The sequence below is a fragment of the Aulostomus chinensis genome, chromosome 19 (assembly GCF_037954235.1).
Source record: "Aulostomus chinensis isolate RoL2024-O1b breed Wild chromosome 19, RoL_Achi_v1.0, whole genome shotgun sequence".
Lineage (NCBI taxonomy): Eukaryota > Metazoa > Chordata > Actinopteri > Syngnathiformes > Aulostomidae > Aulostomus > Aulostomus chinensis.
Genome location: NC_141338.1, coordinates 899558 through 924103, shown reverse-complemented (window position 1 = coordinate 924103; position 24546 = coordinate 899558). Strand labels below are relative to the sequence as shown.

At 46.2% G+C, this 24546-nt stretch overlaps 3 protein-coding genes across 7 annotated transcripts in view; 2 read left to right on the top strand and 1 right to left on the bottom strand.

Moving 5' to 3' along the window:
• wdr45 (WD repeat domain 45) overlaps positions 1 to 3240 on the top strand; it is a 6878-nt gene extending 3638 nt beyond the window's left edge. For all 3 annotated transcript variants that reach the window (XM_086186568.1, XM_086186567.1, XM_086186569.1), the window contains exons 4-10: positions 846 to 951; positions 1019 to 1113; positions 1191 to 1270; positions 1346 to 1554; positions 1699 to 1800; positions 1889 to 2034; positions 2574 to 3240. In XM_086186568.1, the coding sequence (XP_086042694.1) occupies positions 846 to 951; positions 1019 to 1113; positions 1191 to 1270; positions 1346 to 1554; positions 1699 to 1800; positions 1889 to 2034; positions 2574 to 2683 (848 nt within the window). In that variant the 3' untranslated portion in view covers positions 2684 to 3240. The remainder of the gene's footprint in view (positions 1 to 845; positions 952 to 1018; positions 1114 to 1190; positions 1271 to 1345; positions 1555 to 1698; positions 1801 to 1888; positions 2035 to 2573) is intronic.
• lage3 (L antigen family member 3) lies at positions 3148 to 5639 on the bottom strand. Its single transcript, XM_086186573.1, has 3 exons — positions 5561 to 5639; positions 5089 to 5217; positions 3148 to 4911 (listed from the first exon to the last, which is right to left on the bottom strand). The coding sequence occupies exons 1-3, from the start codon at positions 5608 to 5610 to the stop codon at positions 4809 to 4811; spliced, it is 282 nt and encodes a 93-aa protein (XP_086042699.1). The 5' UTR covers positions 5611 to 5639; the 3' UTR covers positions 3148 to 4808.
• Positions 3379 to 24546, top strand: LOC147243544 (cGMP-dependent protein kinase 1-like). Of its 3 annotated transcripts, none has more exons than XM_086186565.1 (22): positions 3379 to 4027; positions 4371 to 4954; positions 10329 to 10594; positions 11479 to 11614; positions 11685 to 11751; positions 11831 to 11930; positions 13984 to 14097; positions 15738 to 15843; positions 15930 to 15993; positions 16100 to 16177; positions 17170 to 17264; positions 18204 to 18269; positions 18355 to 18429; positions 18708 to 18804; positions 18992 to 19131; positions 19242 to 19331; positions 19410 to 19551; positions 19625 to 19788; positions 19889 to 20011; positions 21092 to 21154; positions 21236 to 21302; positions 22057 to 24546. In XM_086186565.1, the coding sequence occupies exons 3-22, from the start codon at positions 10381 to 10383 to the stop codon at positions 22174 to 22176; spliced, it is 2121 nt and encodes a 706-aa protein (XP_086042691.1). In that variant the 5' UTR covers positions 3379 to 4027; positions 4371 to 4954; positions 10329 to 10380; the 3' UTR covers positions 22177 to 24546. The 3 variants fall into 3 exon arrangements, with proteins under 3 accessions (XP_086042691.1, XP_086042690.1, XP_086042689.1); XM_086186564.1 differs by having other exon boundaries at positions 10313 to 10594; XM_086186563.1 differs by having other exon boundaries at positions 4371 to 6293; positions 10313 to 10594.

Sequence of the window (24546 nt, the reverse complement as noted above, 5' to 3'; positions counted from 1 at the left end):
TTTGTTGAGGACTAGAAGAGCGACTGCTGCTACTGATGATGAGGAGGAGGAGGATTCCTGCTGGACACACCAGCATCCTGGACCTGAGCTAGCTGATGCTAACACTTCCACCCACTACCAGCCATTGTGCTAAGCTAACTAGCCTGGACCTGAGCTAGCTGATGCTAACACTTCCCACCCACTACCAGCCATTGGGCTAACCTAACTAGCCTGGACCTGAGCTAGCTGATGCTAACACTTCCCACCCACTACCAGCCATTGGGCTAACCTAACTAGCCTGGACCTGAGCTAGCTGATGCTAACACTTCCCACCCACTACCAGCCATTGGGCTAAGCTAACTAGCCTGGACCTGAGCTAGCTGATGCTAACACTTCCACCCACTACCAGCCATTGTGCTAAGCTAACTAGCCTGGACCTGAGCTAGCTGATGCTAACACTTCCCACCCACTACCAGCCATTGGGCTAACCTAACTAGCCTGGACCTGAGCTAGCTGATGCTAACACTTCCCACCCACTACCAGCCATTGGGCTAAGCTAACTAGCCTGGACCTGAGCTAGCTGATGCTAACACTTCCCACTCACTACCAGCCATTGGGCTAAGCTAACTAGCCTGGACCTGAGCTAGCTGATGCTAACACTTCCCACTCACTACCAGCCATTGGGCTAAGCTAACTAGCCTGAGTCTCAGCTCTTGAGGGAATGAGGAGGCGGAGGAGGGGACTTTATCTGATGATGGGTGTGTTCCTTTATGTGTCGCTTTGGTAGCAGCCAATCAAAACCCACCCCTGCAGACGGTGAATGTCAGTGTCACTGCTTGAATCTGATTGTGATGGTGTCATTTCAGTTCTGATCTGGGACGATGCTCGGGAATCCCGTGACCCCAAAGACAAACTGGTGCTGGAGTTCACCTTCACCAAATCTGTTCTGGCTGTTCGCATGAGACACGACAAGTGAGTTCACGGCAGTTTGTCCTGAACACTCAAGTATCGTCTAATAAATCAAACTCTTCCGTCTCAGAATCATCATCGTGCTGAAGAACAGGATCTACGTGTACAGTTTCCCAGACAACCCTGCCAAACTGTTTGAGTTTGACACCAGAGACAACCCCAAGGGTACCTCCCTCCTCCTTCTCCTCCTCATGTTTTCTTCCACCTTTAGCTTCTTCATTGACTCTGAGTCTGTCCCTCAGGTCTGTGTGATTTGTGTCCCAGTCTGGAGAAACAGCTGCTGGTCTTTCCGGGTCACAAGTGTGGCAGCCTGCAGCTGGTCGTGAGTCCCCAACATGTCTCCTCAGCTTAATGTCCGTCCTTCCAGTCACAGTAGAGTGATAAATTATGTCTTCAGGACTTGTCCAACACCAAGCCGGGGACGTCCTCAGCCCCTTTCACCATCAACGCCCACCAGAGTGAGATCGCCTGTGTGGCCTTGAACCAGCCCGGCAGCGTGGCCGCCTCCGCCTCTCGCAAAGGGACTCTCATCCGCCTGTTTGACACGACCACCAGGGACAAGCTGGTAGAGCTGCGGCGAGGAACCGACCCCGCCACCCTGTACTGGTACGCCGTCCATGTCTCTGCTGCCGGGACCAGCTTTATCTTTGAGCTACGCCTAGTAGCCAGAGGGAGTCTCTACTTCTGTAGTACTGGAGTTTTGCAGTATTTCTGCGCTGACCAGAGTTCTTCCACGTGTTTGTGTTCCAGCATCAACTTCAGCCACGACTCTTCCTTCCTGTGTGCCTCCAGTGATAAAGGCACCGTTCACATCTTCGCCCTCAAAGACACCAAACTCAACCGCCGCTCTGCGTAAGACCCTCCCCATCTCATCCCATTTCTTATCCGCCCAAATCTCCTCAGACTTAGTGTGTGTGTGTGTGTGTCTCTGTCACTGCAGGCTGGCGCGTGTGGGGAAGGTGGGCCCTGTGATTGGCCAGTATGTGGACAGCCAATGGTCGCTGGCCAGCTTCACCGTGCCGGCCGAGTGCGCCTGCATCTGCGCCTTCGGAAAGAATACGTCCAAGAATGTCAACTCTGTCATCGGTGAGTACTGATGTGTTACTACAGAGTACAGAGTAGTACTTCTGTGAGTAGTACTGGAGTCCTGCTGGACACAGAGGAACCCACATCTCTACAAAAGCAAACAGGAGGTGATTTGGTAGTTTTGGCTTCAGCTTGATTCTCTCACAACTACTTCATGACTATCAACAGTTCTCCCTCCTCACGTGGGAAAGGCTGATCGTAGGCCAGTGCAGGAACGTTCTTAGAACCTGCATATTTGCGTGAACCGAGCACAGCCAAGCGTGTAAACGTGCTCGCTTCGTGTTCTCAACTGTTGGCCAGCTGAAAGCCCACCAGGAGAAATTATGGTGGAAAGTCTCGTAGTGTAAAACCTTGTAGCGCTCGCTAGCATTTAGCTCCGCCCCCAGTCTTAATGACTTTGTAGTGGCTGCATGTGAACTGGATTATTAGTGGAATTTTGCTGCTTGTCAGCCATGCCAGCGCTTTAGTCTGGCAGGATCTGATGGTCATTGTCACAGTCGTAGTGGAGTAGTGACTCTGAGTTGTCTCCCGTCCTGCAGCCATCTGTGTGGACGGAACATTCCACAAGTACGTGTTCACACCTGATGGGAACTGTAACCGCGAGGCCTTCGATGTCTACCTGGATATATGTGATGACGACGACTTCTGAGATGGGAAATTATTGCTGGGAGATGAACAGGCAAGGAGGAAACGTGAGGACGGCGACTGAGACAACCTGGGAGGAGTCAGCTGAGAGAACCGATGGGACGGAGAACCAGAGGAACTCAAACCTGCTTCAGAGATCTGCTGACGTTCTGTGCTTGTACGTGAATACTCTTCTGTTAGCCTGCTAGCATGTTGCATCCTGGGTGATCCGTGTTCGGAGGCTCTCGTCAGGTTTGTTGGGATCATGCGCCTCATAATGGCAGAGAAACTTGACCTTGATTTTCAGTTTTATGTTGAAGTGTGAAGACGTGAATCACATCTGGATCCAACTCCTCCAACATCTGGCCCTCAGAAGCAGCTTCAGAGGAACCGATCGGTCCATGTGACCTCAGTGGTCTTTGATTGGACGCTGAAGTGTCCTGCTCTTATGACACAAACTCACCCCCAAGTTGGACAGTTGTGTTTATTATACGTTCCTATGGTTACGTCGTGATGTGCTGCAGGAACTGTACAACACACGCAGTAGATGCTCAAAAATACAAATAAAACACCTGAGTCTGACATGGCGGCTGCAGGTCATTGCAGGGCTTCACTCCTGCCGGTTCCCTCAGCAGGTGAGGCTGTTCTTCAGCAGGTGAGGCTGTTCTTCAGCAGCAGCAGCCTGGTCTAGCAGATTGTCCTCCACAGACCTGGACATGGGCCACCCCCCGTGCTCCCGGTTTTAAGCGCTGACCCTGGTTCCTCTCATTTCTGAGCTGGGCTCGTCAACATCACGCCCCGCCTTCACGGGTGTGAATGTCAGGTGAGTCACAAGCTTGAAAACAACCTCAAACGCAGGTTCATGTGTGGCGACCTGTGACCATGTGACTGGAGAGCCCAGAGATGGAGAACCTCCGCTGAGGTGACGCCATGTCAGTAGTCCAGCTGACAAACGCGTGCTGACATGTTGCCGGCTGCTGAGGAGCTCGAGTGACCCGATTGGCTCCACTCAGTCACCTGACTTCCTGCACCTGCTGGTGAATGAACTGAACCAGTGTCACTGGCCAGGCTCCCTCAGCCGACCGGTCCACAGCTGCCAATCTGCTTCAGCAACTCTCCTGTCATTTCAAGCTGTTGGTGAGGCGCCGAAGCTTCCAGGAGAGAACGACAACGTAATCAGCTCGTCATCAGAGGACGAGCTCCGTCAGACAGCTAATTTCCTGTCTGCGGTGCGGCTGTCAGCTGTTAGACAGACGTGTTTACCTGCACAGCTCCTCAGACCAGCCGCTCTGACTCCGTCTCCTCTCCTGTGACTATAAACGGACCGGCGGGGGGAGGGGTTAAACTGACCATCACTAACAGATCAGAGGTGAAAGCAAACTTGGTCTCTTGCCTGGAGCTTGAATGACAAATATTCAGAAGAATCACTGAACGACTTCAGAGCGATGGCGGGTGTCGGTCTTCGTTCTGTGGCTCGCGTTCACTATCAGAAGTCCTCGAGGCCGAGGACAAAAGAATGCGTGGTGGTGTGGCGCCCCCTTCTGGTTACTGTTAGTGTGAGGTTAATATTTGTTTCTCAGCATAAAGTTTCAACGACTTTTCCCAGATATCACAACCTTTCAGTTGTCAGATGCGTGTTTGAGTTCATGCTTGTGAAGATTAAACCAGTTATGATGGTGTGGGAACAACCACCACCATGTGTGTTTCCTCAGGTCAACCGCCGCCAGTGAGCAATCAAAATCACAACAGGTGGCGTTGTTTGCTACAACAAGTGCATCACGAGGTCCTGGGGCTGCTCGTCAGTGGGTCCCACCGAGGCGTCGTCAGGAGGCTGGTACCTCTGCAATGATTCACTTCATTTAATTCCCACAAACATGTGTTTTGTGTTTCACTTTATTTCACATCCCAATCATTTGCTCCCTCACTGACATCCAGAATATGAGGCCGCAGCGCCCTGGACCCCGATGATGTCACAAATCCCACCTGTGGTTTTATGACTGAAAATTCAAACCGAGCAGAAAAACAAATGTCCGAAGGAGAAAAACGAATTTCTCCCACAATGATAAGAAATTCCATCTGCCACCAAATAAAGTCACAGGCTTCACGACCTCCAGCGTCCGTGGACCGAACCACAGCGGCGACCGTCCAGCTCAACTGTCAAACACCTGCATCGTCTCCATGACCAGCGACAGGTGATCCAGGAAGGAGCCCACAGACACCCGCAGGATCCGGGCCTCATCGGCGCTCCACCTCCTGGGACACAGAACACATGGAACAAACACGGTGATCCACCTCGGTACTGCAGTATCCACTGATACTAACCCTTGTGACACAGTATCATCTATCACACACACACACACACACACACACACACACCACTGAAGGCAGGAAAAAAAAAACAGTTAACAGACGCGATGACGTGGTTCTCACACTGACAACGTGGTACCGGACACCGTCAGCTGTCTAGTGATGCCTCCCTTCCGGGGCTCGCGGTCCGGTGACAGAGACCGGAGAGCGATGGAGGCCTCGCGAGAGGACGGGAAGGGAACGTCCAGGGAGCTGCGGACAGGTGAAGGAGAACTGCTGCAGGTGCTCGCCGACGTCACTATGCTTGACTTCGGCGGTTCAGCGACTTCCGTACACGTAGCGTCGTGTCACACTCGGTGGCGCTTGCTGACACTTAACTGGTTTATTACCATTAAACAGTCCGAGCAGCTACCGGCGTGAAGCACACACACACGTTCAGCTGGTCGTCACCGGACGCCAGGCTCGTGCTCAGGTTTCTCAGGAGATAAAAGCTGCGGTAAATTCAGCTCGCGCTCATCGCCCCTGAGTACCAAACCACGACCTCAGCGGAAGATTAAATGATTGACATAAACTTGGAGGTGACGTTAAAGGATACAATTCGAGTTTTCCTGCTTCACGGTCCCGTATTTCGTCCATGGTCGCCATCTTGTATGTTGTGGTGACGCGAGTCTGCTTCCGGTGGGGACGGGAGAGCGCGCGGCTGCCCCCCAGTGGCCAAAACCTCCTCCGACTGGAGGATTAAAAACTAGTACAGCTGGTCCATGTTAAAAGTACAGAGGAATTTGATTCACCTGCAGTCCGAACTGACGTCGTTGTTGTCATTGTTGTCGTCGACCTCCCTACTTTCCCAATTCAGTCCCACAGTCCAACTTGTGAATTGAATATAATTTTTACCATACTTAATGTAATGAGTTAATAAATGTCTCCCTTGCTGCTGTTTACATTAAAGTGCGGCTTTTATTTTGCCCCATGTCAAACATACTGAGACTCTTATTTTGGAGGGGTCCTACGTCAAACATAGAGACTTTTATTTTGGAGGGGTCTTATGTCAAACATAGTGAGACTTTTATTTTGGAGGGGTCCTGTCAAACTCAGCTGTGCGCGTCTGCTCCGCTCAGTCTCCGTCCGCTCCATCGCTGCTCATGATGTTTTAGCAAGAACGTGACGTCACCATGTCGATGATCTCTGATATATATATCTTTATATCGATATATAGATGTATATATATATATTTTTATAATGTAGTTTAGTTAGCATGTGAGAAGCGACCAACCTCTGCTGCTCCTGCTCCGTGTTGAAGGTCCGTCGGCTTCATCTGAAGAGTGAGGGTGAGCATTAATTAGCTTCTTAACCTGATTATTACATGAACGGCCATAAATAATAGAAGAACACCTTTTATTAATTAATGTATATTAATATATATTAATGATTATAGGGTACGTGTTTGATAATGTAATGAATACTGAGTACTTATTCAGTAATGTAGTAATGACTCCAGAGTACTTGTTTAATATTGTAGTCTTGACTCCAGAGTACTTGTTTAATATTGTAGTCATGACTCCAGAGTACTTGTTTAATATTATAGTAATGACTCCAGAGTACTTGTTTAATAATGTAGTAATGACTCCAGAGTACTTGTTTAATATTGTAATAATGACTCCAGAGTACTTGTTTAATATTGTAGTAATGACTCCAGAGTACTTGTTTAATAATGTAGTAATGACTCCAGAGTACTTGTTTAATATTGTAGTTATGACTCCAGAGTACTTATTTAATATTGTAGTCATGACTCCAGAGTACTTGTTTAATATTGTAGTAATGACTCCAGAGTACTTGTTTAATAATGTAGTAATGACTCCAGAGTACTTGTTTAATATTGTAGTAATGACTCCAGAGTACTTGTTTAATATTGTAGTAATGTCTCCAGAGTACTTGTTTAATAATGTAGTAATGACTCCAGAGTACTTGTTTAATAATGTAGTAATGACTCCAGAGTACTTGTTTAATAATGTAGTAATGACTCCAGAGTACTTGTTTAATAATGTAGTAATGACTCCAGAGTACTTGTTTAATAATGTAGTAATGACTCCAGAGTACTTGTTTAATAATGTAGTAATGACTCCAGAGTACTTGTTTAATAATGTAGTAATGACTCCAGAGTACTTGTTTAATAATGTAGTCATGACTCCAGAGTACTTGTTTAATATTGTAGTCTTGACTCCAGAGTACTTGTTTAATATTGTAGTCATGACTCCAGAGTACCTGTTTAAAATTGTAGTCATGACTCCAGAGTACTTGTTTAATAATGTAGCCATGACTCCAGAGTACTTGTTTAATATTGTAGTAATGACGCCAGAGTACTTGTTTAATAATGTAGTCATGACTCCAGAGTACCTGTTTAATATTGTAGTCATGACTCCAGAGTACTTGTTTAATAATGTAGTAATGACTCCAGAGTACTTGTTTAATAATGTAGTCATGACTCCAGAGTACCTGTTTAATATAGTAGTCATGACTCCAGAGTACTTGTTTAATATTGTAGTCATGACTCCAGAGTACCTGTTTAATATTGTAGTCATGACTCCAGAGTACCTGTTTAATAATGTAGTAATGACTCCAGAGTACTTGTTTAATAATGTAGTAATGACTCCAGACTACTTGTTTAATAATGTAGTAATGACTCCAGAGTACTTGTTTAATATTGTAGTCATGACTCCAGAGTACCTGTTTAATATTGTAGTCATGACTCCAGAGTACCTGTTTAATATTGTAGTCATGACTCCAGAGTACCTGTTTAATATTGTAGTCATGACTCCAGAGTACTTGTTTAATATTGTAGTCATGACTCCAGAGTACCTGTTTAATATTGTAGTCATGACTCCAGAGTACTTGTTTAATAATGTAGTAATGACTCCAGAGTACTTGTTTAATAATGTAGTAATGACTCCAGAGTACTTGTTTAATGTTGTAGTCATGACTCCAGAGTACCTGTTTAATAATGTAGTAATGACTCCAGAGTACTTGTTTAATATTGTAGTCATGACTCCAGAGTACTTGTTTAATATTGTAGTCATGACTCCAGAGTACTTGTTTAATATTGTAGTCATGACTCCAGAGTACTTGTTTAATAATGTAGTAATGACTCCAGAGTACTTGTTTAATAATGTAGTAATGACTCCAGAGTACTTGTTTAATATTGTAGTAATGACTCCAGAGTACTTGTTTAATAATGTAGTAATGACTCCAGAGTACTTATTCAATAATGTAGTAATGACTCCAGAGTACTTGTTTAATATTGTAGTAATGACTCCAGAGTACTTGTTTAATAATGTAGTAATGACTCCAGAGTACTTGTTTAATATTGCAGTAATGACTCCAGAGTACTTGTTTAATATTGTAGTAATGACTCCAGAGTACTTGTTTAATAATGTAGTAATGTCTCCAGAGTACTTGTTTAATAATGTAGTAATGACTCCAGAGTACTTGTTTAATAATGTAGTAATGACTCCAGAGTACTTGTTTAATATTGTAGTAATGACTCCAGAGTACTTGTTTAATATTGTAGTCTTGACTCCAGATTACTTGTTTAATATTGTAGTAATGACTCCAGAGTACTTGTTTAATAATGTAGTAATGACTCCAGAGTACTTGTTTAATAATGTAGTAATGACTCCAGAGTACTTGTTTAATAATGTCGTCATGACTCCAGAGTACTTGTTTAATATTGTAGTCTTGACTCCAGAGTACTTGTTTAATATTGTAGTCATGACTCCAGAGTACTTGTTTAAAATTGTAGTCATGACTCCAGAGTACTTGTTTAATAATGTAGCCATGACTCCAGAGTACTTGTTTAATAATGTAGGAATGACGCCAGAGTACTTGTTTAATAATGTAGTCATGACTCCAGAGTACTTGTTTAATATTGTAGTAATGACTCCAGAGTACTTGTTTAATAATGTAGTAATGACTCCAGAGTACTTGTTTAATAATGTAGTAATGACTCCAGAGTACTTGTTTAATAATGTAGTAATGACTCCAGAGTACTTGTTTAATAATGTAGTAATGACTCCAGAGTACTTGTTTAATATTGTCGTCATGACTCCAGAGTACTTGTTTAATAATGTAGTAATGACTCCAGAGTACTTGTTTAATAATGTAGTAATGACTCCAGAGTACTTGTTTAATATTGTAGTAATGACTCCAGAGTACTTGTTTAATAATGTAGTAATGACTCCAGAGTACTTGTTTAATATTGTAGTCATGACTCCAGAGTACTTGTTTAATAATGTAGTAATGACTCCAGAGTACTTGTTTAATATTGTAGTAATGACTCCAGAGTACTTGTTTAATAATGTAGTAATGACTCCAGAGTACCTGTTTAATAATGTAGTCATGACTCCAGAGTACTTGTTTAATAATGTAGTCATGACTCCAGAGTACTTGTTTAATATTGTAGTCATGACTCCAGAGTACTTGTTTAATATTGTAGTCATGACTCCAGAGTACTTGTTTAATATTGTAGTAATGACTCCAGAGTACTTGTTTAATATTGTAGTCATGACTCCAGAGTATTTGTTTAATATTGTAGTCATGACTCCAGAGTACTTGTTTAATATTGTAGTCATGACTCCAGAGTACTTGTTTAATATTGTAGTCATGACTCCAGAGTACTTGTTTAATATTGTAGTCATGACTCCAGAGTACTTGTTTAATATTGTAGTCATGACTCCAGAGTATTTGTTTAATATTGTAGTCATGACTCCAGAGTACTTGTTTAATATTGTAGTCATGACTCCAGAGTACTTGTTTAATATTGTAGTCATGACTCCAGAGTACTTGTTTAATAATGTAGTAATGACTCCAGAGTACTTGTTTAATAATGTAGTAATGGCTCCAGAGTACTTGTTTAATAATGTAGTAATGGCTCCAGAGTACTTGTTTAATTATGTATCAATGACTCCAGAGTACTTGTTTAATATTGTAGTCATGACTCCAGAGTACTTGTTTAATTATGTAGTAATGTCTCCAGAGTACTTGTTTAATAATGTAGTCATGACTCCAGAGTACTTGTTTAATTATGTATCAATGACTCCAGAGTACTTGTTTAATATTGTAGTCATGACTCCAGAGTACTTGTTTAATTATGTAGTAATGACTCCAGAGTACTTGTTTAATATTGTATCAATGACTCCAGAGTACTTGTTTAATAATGTAGTAATGACAGGCCTATGCTAATGAGTACGCATGGGACAGTAGAATAGAAACACCTAAGTACTCACTGTGAGAAAGTGGGAAGGACTACTGAGTACTCCTGTTATTATGTAGTAGAGTACTTAACTTGTGGCAGGCTTGTATCTCTACAGTACCTCTCCTACGCCGGGCCCAGTGCCGGTGTATTGGTCGGTACAGGTGAACATGGCGGGGCCCAAGAGTGCCGGGACCCTGAGGGACCTCCAGCTGGCTCTGCAGCTGAAGATCGAGGAGCTGCGGCAGCGGGACGCTCTCATCGACGAGCTGGAGCTGGAGCTGGACTCCAAAGATGACGTCATCCGACAGCTGCAGGTCGAGCTGGACCGGCACCGCAGCGTGTCTCAGCACGCCACCAGCTCTGGGGAGGCGGCTAACACAGGTGTGACACCCCCATCACCGCACCTGCCATTCAGCCAGGTGGCAAACGCTCGCAAACACTGGCCATTCATTAACAGTCCAGTCTTGGATGAGCTGATACGTCAGAGCTCATGTCCCCGCCCCGGACGCGTCTCAGCGCTAAGATTAGCTAGCTGGGACAAAGTTGATGTTTATTTTTTCACGTTTATTCCAGCTGCCCATCAGCGTTCACCTCAGTGAAGCTGTTCTTCCTGGGGTCCAGACACGCAAACATCCAGCCAGCTAAACACAACACAAGGAGCTGTAGAACTGAATAAGAACAACATGACAAAGCAGACAGAAATACAAAAAAAACTAAAAACAAAGTTGATGCTAGCTCACTATGGCCAAACCTACATTCACTTCTTGATCCTGAAAATATTCACTATGAACAATCCATGCTATCTCGTTTTGACACGCTAACTTTAGCTCACTCCTGTGTTCATGTTTGCGGCCTTCCTACGAGGTACCATCAGCTGGTTTGGTAAGGCTTTATGATGAAGGTCCATTAATAGCGGTTAGCGTGAGGGGGCTGAATAACATGATTTAGCTTTTATGGTGACTGTGTATCCTGTAACTGTAAAACCCCGCTGATCCCACCCCAACCTCACACAGTTTTTTCATCCATTTTTGATTCAATTATCATGGACGCCATTAGTAAATGATCAGCTGATACCGTAGTTACCCGCTAATGAACCGTTCCAGAGAGTTAGCCGTTAAGTGTTATTAATGAACTCGTATTGGCAGTGTGCTTCGCTAGTTTGAGCTACCAAACAAAACTTTTGAGAAGTCATAGTTATCTCACTACTGCAAGCTAATCTTAGCTGCCTTGAACAAGCTAACATTAGCGTTGGACATGTCCATCAGGAGCAGCTCTGCAGCCTCCAGCTGCACCTGATGAGCCTCAGCGCACCAAGAGACAGGCCATCTCAGCTGAGCCCACGGCCCTGGACCCCTCCCAGCTCACTGACGTCACCCTCAACAGCTACTGCAAGACCAAGGAGTGAGTGCCGCACACACAAGCGCTCGCACGAGGAATGAAAGGTCTTACTTGTGTTTTTATGTTTGTGTAGGTCGAGCGAGATGATCCAGAGGGCTCTGATGGACAACGACTTCATGAAACACCTGGAACACGGGCAGGTAACGCCCACTTTTGTACATCCTCCCTTTTATATGTCAGACTTTAAAAGCGTAACTTTGTGTCGGCTGGTTTGCACAGATCCTGACCATCATGGACTGCATGCATCCCACCAGCCTGGCCAAAGGCTGCTGCGTCATCCAGGAGGGAGACGACGGCTCAATGGTCTACGTTCTAGAGGGTAAGGCCCTGACTCACTGACACCGGGTCAGGAAAGAGTCATGAGACGAGAGACCGCTTGAAGTACTGGATATTTCTGATCGTAATGAATCGTTCTTTGTAATCGGGACTGGAATTTGGATGAGACATGGAGCTGAGACCAAAACAAGGCCATAAGAGAACTTGTAACAAATGTGAAGGTTGAGTCTTGAAAGGTCCAGAAAGGTTTGAGGCTGAGTTTTCAAGTCAAAGCTCAATTCAGGAAGGATTGAGTCAGAGTCCAAAAAGGGGTTAAATCAGAAAAAGTGATCAGGTTGTGTCCAGAAAGGATTGAGCCCGAGTTAGGGCTGGGTTGAGTCAGACTGGGTCCAGATCAAGTCCAGACAAGGCTGACTTTGAGTCAAAGTTCAGTCCAGACAGGAATTTTAGGCCTTTCTTGTGGACAGGAAACGGGTTCTGAGCCCATTCGGGAACCTTATAACTGCTCCATCTGTGAGCGAGGAGCACTGGCTGATCCCCTCGATGCGCCGCTGTTACAGACACACAAAACAGACACAAAGAAACCTTCCACTGTTTGAAGCGTCATGACTCAAAGCCCTGACACCAGTGATTCATGGTCATGAACGGCCCCAGACCCACAGCAGCAGACCCAGCTGGCTCACAATAACACGTGGGACTGGTTCCCTACCTCACGTGTGTTGGGTTTTGGATCTTTGGGTCCAAGTGGAGTTGCAAATAAAAGTCTCCTCAAGCTCTGGCTGCCTTCAGAGCGTCAAGTCCCAGCACCAGCCTGCTGCCAAAGAGCAAGACGACTGTGAAATGAGCTCATAGGTCATTGCCTGTAGAACCAGCTGCAGCACAGAAGTCCTGCCACATTATGGAAGATAAAGTATAACGAGAACGAGGAGGTCAAATATGACGGCGACTATGAGGTAACATCATCGTGAGCTCATCGTCTGATCGGCGCTTTAGCAGCCTCTCCTCTCCTAACATGAACATGTGCCTCCACTGTAGCTTCAGTCATACGTTCCTGACAGCTGCGCTCCGCCCGTCTAAATCTGCTGGTCTTCGCTCTCAACCTCTCAAGGACAGACAGTCTTTCACACGGCTGCTTGTTGTGCTGCGCCCATGTGACTTTTGTGAGCACAACAGCTCATGAAGACACCGGTGATGAACCAACACTTCAGTCGGCTCCAACAAGTCCTTTTATTTATGTAGCTCAAAATCACAAATCAGCATCAGAAAAGGAGAAATAAACACTAAAATAAAATAAAACCTGAAGGACAGCAGGATCCCTCTGTCAGGGTGGACAGATCGAGAGAGCAAAATAGAGCGTCACAGGGTCGGTCGTAAAGCCCTGGAGACCAAGTCAGTGCCCTGAAATGATGTGTGTGGTTCCCAGCAGCTGGAGATACTATCAGGTTCAGTTCTACATCAGATCATGTGACCCTGGTGTAGCTCCTTCCTAGGCTAATGGTAGCTTAGCACTGCTAATGATCTTGATGAACTAAACCTGGAAGATCATCAACTTTTGTTCACCAGAGCTGATTTACTGATTCAGTGGCAGTTATAACAGATGATCAGGAGCTTCGGCGGATGCAGGCAGGCTAGCTCCTGAGCAACTATCACCATGGAGACACGCCAGCCAATCGTGATGCTCAGATTGCAGTTAATCACAGGGATTGTTGTTAGTCTGCAGATTGGTCCGGTCATGAAAATTCACTTCTGATTAATAGCAGATGGGTTGCAGGTGGTGAAATATTAATAGAGAAGATATTAATGAGATTCTCCACTAATGGCTTCATGTGCCGTCAGACACCAGTGAGGTGCAGCTAGCTTCCTACCTGTGTCGCTGCAACACGCCAAGGGATTTGGCCTCAATGATGACCGACCGACAATAAAAGCTATTTGTCTTCATTTCATTTCAAAAAGTGGGGAGTTGTAACAACAGTATCAGCTGGTCCTGAGGGAGTGACACACCTCATCAGGCACTGGGTGAGTTGGTGTCAGGTGTAGTTCAAATATTCACCTCTAGAGGATGAGTAATGTTTCGCCTCTTTCCCGTGTTGTCACAGAGGGGATGGTCGAGGTGACGAAACAAGGGAAGAAGCTGTGCACCATCGGTCCAGGAAAGGTGTTTGGAGAACTGGCCATTCTGTACAACTGCACACGCACCGCCACCGTCACAGGTAGACACGCCTACCACACACCTGAGCTTCATCATCAGGTCTTCTCCTTTCAGCGCTGACACATCATTCTTGAATGCAACTGGTCAGTGAAGCAGGCAGTGGTTCATCAGTGACACCAACAACATCCGGCAGAGCGTTTTCATAAAGTGCAATTAGAATCATCAGCTGTGCAGCCAGGGCGCATTTCCACTGACCACAGATCAGCTCAGTGGTGTCGTGGTTATGGAGCCCCTCGAGTGTCGTCCATGGTGGCCTCGCAAAATAAGACTCCTTTAATTCCACTCCAGTCTCTTCATCTCTTCTACTTGTGAAAGAGTTCAAGCATCAACAGCACAGCTTCACTAACGAGTCCGCTGTCAAGAAGAGGCTCTGTTCATTAACAGTTTTAATTTTAATTAATTGTTTATGAAAGAAGTTTGTTTAATTTGCTCTGAAAAGATGATTAGCAAATTAGCAAAATTTAAAAAAGACAATAAAAACGGCACAAATAAACATTTAAAATATGAAATAAAAATTGTGAACATATAAGGGAAACACATTTTCCAATACTCTCCAATAAAAGTATGATTCCGTCCCTGTCTGTAGGCTTTACTCTGAGCTGTACGTAGGAACACAAATGTCCAAATCAGTTGGACAGGACATAAATGGACTCTATGCTTCCGAGCAGCAGGTCTGGCGAGCAGAGGAGGTCATTGTTGTCAGCAAGCGAGTAGGCGTGAGGTGTTGTCTGTCCCCGCCAGACAGCTTCCTCCTCCCATCTACACGGCAGCTGAGGTCAAACTCACCTTTTCTCTTCTCTCTGCCTCTTCAGTCAGCGTCCTTGTATTCACAGGAGATGCGTTTACAAGCATCTGGTTTGCAGGAGTGACGAGGCTCAGTCTGCTTCAGGCGGACGGCGGTACTGGAGGCAGGAGCGCTGCTGGGGCTCAGTGGTAGAAATCAGTTGTCCTCTGAGTTTCAGGTGATTTGTTTGCGTTCATCCGCCTCAGGTTACTGCTCATGACCCAGACATGCAGGGGCGTCTGCTAACGACGCTAACCTTCGCCCCTCTGCACTCACTGGGCAAACATTAAAATGTCAACAAAAATCCACTGAGACGTACGAGATTTGAAAGATTTAGTAAAACTGAATATGACTGCAACAGGAAGTTGGCAACAGGAGTCTCAAATGTACTGTAATGTGCCTGAGGTGACAGTGTGGACACGGACAGCAATCCTGGTGGTGTGCTGTCCTCGGCCAGCGTCCACCTCCAGCTGCAGGGAAGTGACCAGGCCCAGCTAGCATGGCGAGTAGCTGACATGCTAGTGGTGTTCAGCAGTGCCACAAACAGCCCCACATCAGGAAATCATCCAGAACTCGCCGCCAGTTTAACATGAGATCTGACACCAGCGTCCACTAGGACTTCAGGATGAACCCAAGACTTTTTACTGGTCAAAAGTCAAAGTGGTCTCACATGAAGAAAATATCCCAGGACACAAATGTCCCCTGGGACTGAAGGATAACCTGAAGGGGTCAAAGGTCACTGGGACAAGCAGGCGGTAGTGATGTCATACTTCTGATAAGGTGGACTTGTCATGAGTCCTGGGAGCAGATTGTCTGTAAATCAAAACCGACAGCTTGATCATCTTTGTCCTCGGCAGCTATGACCGACGTAAAGCTGTGGGCGATCGACCGCCTGGGTTTCCAGACCATCATGATGAGGACTGGTCTCATCAAACATTCCCAGTACACCGACTTCCTCCGCAGGTACAGCTCATGCCGATGCTCCCCACTCGGCCGTGTTCCGCTCTCACCACATGACTCATCTCCCATCCAACCTCTCGTCCCGCCAGTGTCCCGTCCTTCCAGTCGCTACCTGAGGACGTGCTCAGTAAACTGGCTGATGTTCTCGAGGAGGTGATGATATTCAGTCTCTGTTTCTTCCATCTGTGCCCTGATCTGACAACATGAATCATGAGAAGGCTATGTTTAGTCACGCCAGCGTCTCTCTCCTCCCTCTCAGACTCATTACAGCAACGGTGATTATATTATCCGTCAGGGAGCCACTGGCGACACATTCTTCATCGTCAGCGAAGGACAGGTGAGGAGGAAAGAAGACGAGAGCGTCAAAGACGGAAGGGGAAAAGAGCGGAGGAGTCAGGAGGTTTCACATCAACGCTGAAACAGACAAAACTAAGTCGCTGAAGTTCCAGTGAGGGAGGCTGACGCCACGGCGTCTAAGAGCACGGAGCATTACTCACAAGCTAAATTACCACCAGGATCACGGAACCATGCAAAGTTAATTTCAGAGGGTTGATATCAAACTCAGCAAAGAGTCAAACATACTTCTTCTTCTTCTTCTTCTTCTTGTTATTTCCTTTTGCTTAGTTTTCATCTCTTTGATACCAACACCCAAAAGCAGCTCAAGAGTCAGACACCTGTCAGTCTGAGGGCATCTTACAGGTCAGAGGACCTGAGCAAGATGGCGGCAGCAGAGACACATCACACGTCTGTTACAACCCAGAGGCTCCCCCCACAGAGTCACATGTGCACAGTAAATTTAGTGGACTCATGGCACCAACCCTGTATTTAACCAGAGAAGTTTAGCAGCAGAGAGGCTTTTTATGGAGAGTGACTTCATGCTAGTGGATGATTCATTTGTTCTCGTGTGATGGTGGCCGCTGTCTCTTGCTAACCGGCTCATCCTCTCGTTACCACGAGAGCTACTCTCCGCCGCGACGTCTCCTTGAGATCAAGAGTCTCTTTGGCAAGAGTCACCTGGCCAAGCAACAAATATTCAAGTGATACTTCACACCAAGTTCATCAGTTATTGGCTGTTCAACTCATGGATGATGAAGTTTTTCAGAATTCTGAAAACGCTCATGGAGGCTGGTGCTACCTCCAGGCCGTCGTCCGCTATAATCCACGCCCTCCTAGTCCGGCCGTACGATCGGTAATCCACAATCCCTTTGATTGGTGATCAAACTGGTGAGCTTGGGTGAAGTCTCACTCTGAGGAAGACAACATACCACAGAATCAGAGTGCTTCTACAGGACGGAACGGTGAGTCTTCTGATGGTTTGTGTCTCCGCAGGTCAACGTCTCTCAGCAGAGCTCTGCCAGTGACGAGCAGGTGACCATGAAGACACTGTCCAAGGGAGACTGGTTTGGAGAGCAGGCGCTGAAAGGGTTAACCACACTCATCCTGCACTTGTCTGTGATGATGTCATTCCTGGTTTTAGCCCACACCACCATCAGAACCTTTCATCCATTAGCCATGTTTTACATGAGAGTCAGTGGGAAAGGGTTCCGTGTTGTTCAGAGAAATGAGGAAAGTGATGGAACAGTGACATCATCGAGTCCTTCGTGTTATGTCTTAACGTGTGACATCATCCCCAGAGATATTTATATTCCCTTTTATGAAACATGGCGTTGGTGTACATAGATTATAAATCAAACCATTTTATTGTTTACTGATATGTATTCACGCCATGTTCTCGGGTCCTGGTGTGTGGGAGTTCTGGGTCTACCAGAGCTTTCAAAAACGCTAAAAGTCTAACGCTGGGTGGCGCTGTGTGGAGGACATGGCGCGTCTGAACCTGACAATGATGTCACACTGAAATATTCACCAGCTCTTGAGCATCTGAAAGTCTCTAACGTTAGCACAGGGAAGCCAAGATGGCTGACTTCCTGTCAGAGTCCGTGTGAACTTGGACGTCCCCATGTTACGTGCTCGAGTTCATGAGCCCCAGCAGGTCTCAGGGGCATCAGCTGGTGGACAGGGGCAGGTGCAACAAGCTCATCAGAAGCAGCAGCAGCAAATTTGGTTCCTAGTTTAGTAGCAGCTTCATAGCAGAGGAGATAAACGCCTCAGAGACACGGCGGTCCTCTGAGAAGACACCCCAGCCTCGGCCTGAAGGCATCACAGAGAGCTCAGGTGAAAGCAGGTCATCCGCTACTGTGTCCAAATCCTTCTAAGGCTGTTTTTGTCCTAACAGATGACCTGTTAAACCAGCTGGTCAAAGAAAAGGTCAAAAGGCTCCTTGATCCGTCCCACGGGGGTCTGAACCGGGGGTGAGAACTAACACCACCTCTGTGGTTCACCAGTGGTTCTTTTGTCCTTTGCAGTGAAGACATTCGCACGGCCAGTTTGACCGCCGTGGGGGATGTCACCTGTCTGGTCATTGACAGAGAGTGAGTGGGACTCTTCCTCACGAACATCAGTTGGCATCTTTTGCTTGGCGCTCCGTCCTGATTCAGTGACTCTTTTGTGGTCCAGGTCCTTCAAACAGCTGATTGGTGGACTGGAGGACATCAACAACAAGCAGTACGACAGCGACGAGGTCAAAGCCAAGTGAGCCCCCTGGTCTCCTCTGAATGTTGACGTGTCCACAACTGCCGCCAGGGATGGGAGGATATAAATGTTGTTAATGTATTTGTGTTATTATTGCTAACCTTCTCCAGTTCACTGCGTTGTTGCCTTTGTGTCCTCCTGTTGTCCCTCCCACGTCCACTTCCACTTGCCAGGCAGTCTTTCTTTGGTTTCAGACCTGAGCTCAGTGGTTAGTGGACATCTAGTGAGACTCCTGACTGCAGCTGCCGACTCATCTGTGTCTCCCTTGTCCTCCCTAGACTTCAGGCCGAGGCCGACTTCTTCTCCAGCGTCACGCTTGGCGACTTCAGCGTCATCTGCACTCTCGGCATCGGAGGCTTCAGTCGTGTCCAGCTGGTGGGTGTCCGTGCATGAAGACCTTCTCAAGCAGACGTTCTCTAACTGTTCATGTTCTAGACCCAAGCTGACTCAGCAATTTCACTCTAAATATAATTTGGCTGTTTTTGTTTTTTCTGGACATTGTCTTGTAATTTTGCTGAGGGCCCCTAAAGGCAGCAGCTCATGACACGACCCGTGTGTTCAGGTCCAGCTGAAGAGCGATCCCAGCCGATCGTTTGCCCTCAAAGTTCTAAAGAAACGCCACATCCTGGACACCAGCCAGCAAGGTCACATCCTGTCTGAGCGTCGCATCATGATGGAGGCCCACAGCCCCTTCATTATCAGGTCGGTGGGGAAATACTCTTAATAAGTGTATTTGAAGTATTTTTTACTACACTGATCTACCTTCATCATGTGGCTATTGGGGTGACGTTTAGCTGCTCGACTCCCTGCAGGTTGTATCGGACTTTCAGAGATGCTAAGTATCTCTACATGCTGCTGGAGGCGTGCCTCGGCGGCGAGCTGTGGACGCTGCTGCGAGACAGGTGAGTGTGTGTGGTTGTGTCTGCTTGTACATCCCACAATGTACAACAACGTCATCTTCACCTGCGCTGGTATGCCAGGGGTTTATTTGACGACAGCACCACACGCTTCTACACCGGCTGCGTCATCGAGGCTCTGGCGTGGCTTCACTCCCGAGGAATCATCTACCGGGACCTCAAGCCTGAGAACATCATCCTGGACCACCGAGGATATGCCAAGCTGGTGCGCTCACCTGTTACTGCATCAGTGTCAATGGCCACAGGAGCCTCAGTCACGTCGTGTTTGTGTCATGCAGGTGGACTTCGGCTTTGCAAAGAAGGTGGGCCTGGGTAAGAAGACGTGGACCTTCTGTGGGACTCCGGAGTACGTCGCCCCGGAGATCATCCTGAACAAAGGTCACGACAGCTCAGCGGACTGCTGGTCTCTGGGCATTCTCATCTTTGAGCTGCTGAGCGGCAGGTACGCTCTCGTTCCACCCTTTGATCGGGTTGATTTTACGCCTAGACCCTATTACCAGTTATACGTTAGCTTAAAGAATTCAAAGGTCCTCTGTCTCCAGCCCTCCATTTTCAGGCTCCGATCCCATGAAGACATACAACATCATTCTGAGAGGCATCGACATGATTGAGTTTCCCAAGAAGATCACCAAGAGTGCCGCTAACCTCATCAAACGCCTCTGCAGGTCCTGACACCAACACCACCTCAGTCACATGACAGCTAAAAGCTGGCTGCTGTAGCACAGAAGCTAGCACCTGGGCTGTTACCTAACCTTCAGACTTCAGCATCAGTGTTTGGTGTCTGCGGGGCTGGAGACACTTGCCTGCTTCACTTGGGATCCACAGGAACGTTAGCTTTCCAAACAGCTAGGAACATTAGCTATGGAGTGGTTGAATGCTAACATTAGCTGTTAGCTAAAGGTAGCTGATGGATAACAAAATATGTTTTTAACCTTCAAATATGGCTGATTTCTTTCCAGATTTTCTTAATTTTTTCATAGCTGGTCAGCCAGGAAATGCTAATCATAGCAGGTTCTCTATATTTATTCAGAAGGCAGCAGCACCAGTAATGCAACATTCTTACTTCCATCCCCGAGCGTGATGTCAGAGGAATATGGCCGCCACCCTGTGGCGTCTGGCTGAATGCCAACATTGTGAAGCACTTCTGAGTGGTGTTTAGTTGAAAAGCTGCAATATGAATGGAAACCTGAAGTGAACAAGGAGCTGTGTTGTCCAAACTTCATTCTGTTTCTGTGTAAAAGCTACAGATACCTTCAAGATACAGAAAACATTCTGGTCCCATAGAGGACGTTTGCCTTCAGCTTCAAGCTGCTGCGCACCTACATGATACTGTAGGCTGGTTTTGACATGTTGACACACACAATGAAAAGGTAACAAGGAGCCAGATTAAAGGACATAATCCGACCAGATTAACATTCTGACACATCCAGGGATTCTGGCTCCCTGGTCCTGATGCTTATTCCAGTGAACCGCCACTGACGCGGGAGAATGCCAACAATATGTCCGCCATCGTTACCAACGGCAGGTGAGAGAGAAAGTGACTCTCTCTGATCAGCTGACGTTGGCAAAACCTCTGTTTACCCCGAACACACTGAGCCAGCGTTTAACATTTACACACTCCAGAGATGTTTTGGAAAAATTCTGTATATGGACAATAAAAACAGCTTTTAGAGGGAAGTGTTTAACGTGGCGAATGTAGCGGAGATGAAAAGTGCTCACGATGTTCATGTTTGTGAGTCTCTCAGGGACAATCCCTCCGAGAGGCTTGGAAACCAGAAGAACGGCGTCAAGGACATCCAGAAACACAAGTGAGACTGCAAAGACGCTGACCTGCCTGCTTTCTGTGGGTGATAAAACTGTAGTCATGGCAACGCCTGTTCGTCCTTCAGGTGGTTCGAGGGCTTCAACTGGGAGGGTCTCCGCCAGGGCAGCATCGATCCCCCATTCACACCTGTGGTGGGTACCCCCCCCCCCCCCTTGACCTTCAACTGAAAAAAAAGAATCAAAACATCAAGCATTTGTACATCCACGGATTATGTAAAAATCCTCCAAAACTGGGTTTATCTAAATAATTCTTCAGCCCAAAATCATCATGTGTTCATCCGTTTGGAGGTCTTAGCGTTCAACGGTACAAAGAGACGTGGATTATACCGGATGTTGAGTTTCCCTCCTGCATCACTTCTGAGGGACTCCAGAGTGCAGACAGATCCAGCTTCGTGTATTTAGCTTGAAGCTAATGGAGACTGACGGCTAACGGCAGCTAAACTGTCCAGACACGTCTGCTCACCGGCGGGTCGTTGTCTGGCATAATCCAGGTCCCCTTAATCCAGACAGGTGATCAGTGATCTGCGAACACTTTGACAGTGAACAATGCAGATCCCCAGAACACAAATGAGAACATAAAGGAATAAAATATACCAGGAAGCCTAATTGGAGGAGCTACTTGACCACAAGATGGCAGCATAATCAAAGAGGCTGACCTCTAATGCTCCAGCTCGTTTCCAACCACTCAGCTAGTCTGGTCCTGAAGCTAGCGTTAGCCTTCGTTAGCCGTCTTTCCCTTCGCTTACTGAAGACTCACTGAGATCCAAGGATGATGGCGAAGGGAAAGTCTGACAAACTGAGTTTGTTGAGCCCCAACCACTGTGGGGGCAACCCCTGAATACCCTGTCAGTCAGAGAGGAGACAGTAACCTGACTTCCTCTTTCAGGTGGACGGGCCGCTTGATAACAGCCACTTTGACTATTTCCCGGAGGACACGGATGCTCCTCCTCCTGATGAGGAGTCAGGATGGGACCTGGAGTTTCAACAGGACACAGCAGCTGCCTGAAGGTCAACGGTGAGGGGTTCCCCGCACCTGCAGTTGTCACGGAGCTGTGGTGGCAGGAACTCTGTCAAATTTACTGGTTGGAGTCAGACAAAAACCACTTGATACATTCAGGGAATAAAAATGGTTTTCGCTGAAATAAGCCCCGTTCTTCGGCTTTGGTTTCCTGTCACAGCCCATGTAGGAGAGAACGCTCGGCACACCTTGGAATTGTTCTCTGAGGCTGACGAACGTCCTGAAGCCTTACAGAACGTTTGTTTGCTTATGAAAGTCCGGCTGTTTAAGGGTACTCATATGACTCCTATAAGTTTCCCAGCTCCCAATGTGTGTGTTCCCATGGTACTTCTCACTGGCTGGGACCACGACCATGTGACTTTATTAAGTTTTTAAAGATGCTTCAGGTGGGGAAGTAAAAAAATAGACCACCTGTATTTGGTCAGTTTAGCAAATGTTGCCGGTTTGGAGTTCTACTATACTGCTCAACCCTGGTTCTGTTAATGTAGGGAAAAAAAGAGCTATGCTAACACATCTCACCCACTACCATTCATTATGCTAAGCTAACTAGCCTTGGTCTCTGCTCCCTAGAGGAGGGTGTCGGCTCTGAGTTTCAGAGGTGAATCTTGAGTGAGCAGCTTGTTCACTGTGTTGGAGGGACAATTGTCGAGTGTTTGACTGTTTAAGAGTTGTTTTTGTGTTTCCATACTTTGAATAATTTTAACACTGCCTGGCAGTAAGAGACTGTCCTTGTTCCTCTTTACAAGTTTGTCTCCTCACTCTTCTTCTTCTTCTTTTTTTTTGTTTATTTAAATTTGTGATTTCTTTTAACGAGTGTTCAAGATGTCAGAATCAGAAGTTGCCCTCCTCCTGCTTGGGAATGAAGGCGTAATTAAAGATCAGGCTGATAGAGTCGATAGGGAGCAACCGGCCTCTGAGGGTCCTTGTTTTCCTCTCTGGAGGGGAGGTGGGAGATTCTTATCAGCTGCTGTTGACCTGCAGCTCATCAAGCCCAGCGAGGTTCACTGGTTCTTCCATTCAAGCCTCCACCTCCACCAACCGCTCGCTGGTCACCCGCGATCACAAGCAGATAAGACACACGCGGTTTTCCACACACGTACCGGACACAAGCCGCCATGGTTTCCTTCTAGTTTGAACCAAGTTGATGCATGAAGTCACGCTAAACATATCCCAAAAGTTTAACTTAATCCAAGAAAAAACTAAGTTTACTCTTCAGTGCAAATAAGTAATGTTTGTATCAATCTAAATAACATAGTTGTGTGATATTTCTGCAGATCCATATTTTGTAACTGTAAAAAAAAAAATCATGGAGAAGATGGAAAAAATCATTTCTGAATCCGGGAATGGACCATCTTAGAGCAGGAGCAGGATCTGAAAGGAAACACTTCATTCTTAAAAAACATAGTAGTTCAATACAACTGGAAAATGTGCTTCAAATTATTCAGTAACAGTTTGAGTGCAGCTGCAGGGTTCTGACGAGAGAAATGAATATTAACCAGGCTGCAGATCAGGGAGTTCATAGCAGAAGAAAACCAGCTGCCATCATGATCAGAGGCTTGCTGCTGCTTCTGTTGGGACCAGTTGGAGCTTCGGCTCTGACCGCTGGATTTGTGCGTCCACTGGTTTTTCCCTTCTGACATTTAGAATTACAGAAACATTGGACATTTAAATAGAAACATCTCTGCGTACCCACAATCCTGCAGTTCTGTCCTGAATGTGGCAAATCAAATGTATATAAGTTTAAAGGTTCAGGTAAATTATGTTACAACTGTCCCTTCTCTCCCCGAGTCTTCATCATTACAGAACTAAATTAAGGATGAAGTCAAATTAAAACGATGAATCATTCATTATTTCAATGTAAAACCTGCAGAGAAAGTTGTTTTTCCCACTTTATGACCCAGTGATGGCAGGCAGGGTAACCATCACCAACAACCGTCTGACAGGAGATCAGCCGATTCAGGAGAGAAGAACTGAAAGAAAACCAAATTTGTGTTCTGACATTCGCTCGTGCACCAGGCAAATGTACTCAAATACACATTTGAAAGTGGTTCTTGTACTGTGTGCTTTTTCAGTATTTTGTGCTAGTTACGTACTACTGCGTTTCAGAGTGGGATTTTAGGGTACTTCCACCCTCAACATTTGACAGTTTCAGTCACAAGATGAATATTTTACAGAAGATCTGGTTGAGGACATCTCTTGAGTTTGTTAACTACATAATTCATAGTAGCTAACTGTCTATAAAGTAGCTTGTTCACACTAGCTAACAGTATATAGATAATTCATAGGAACTAACTGTAAAGTAACTTGTTCAAAGTAGCTAACAGTAGATAGATAAATCAAAGTAGCTAACTGTCTATA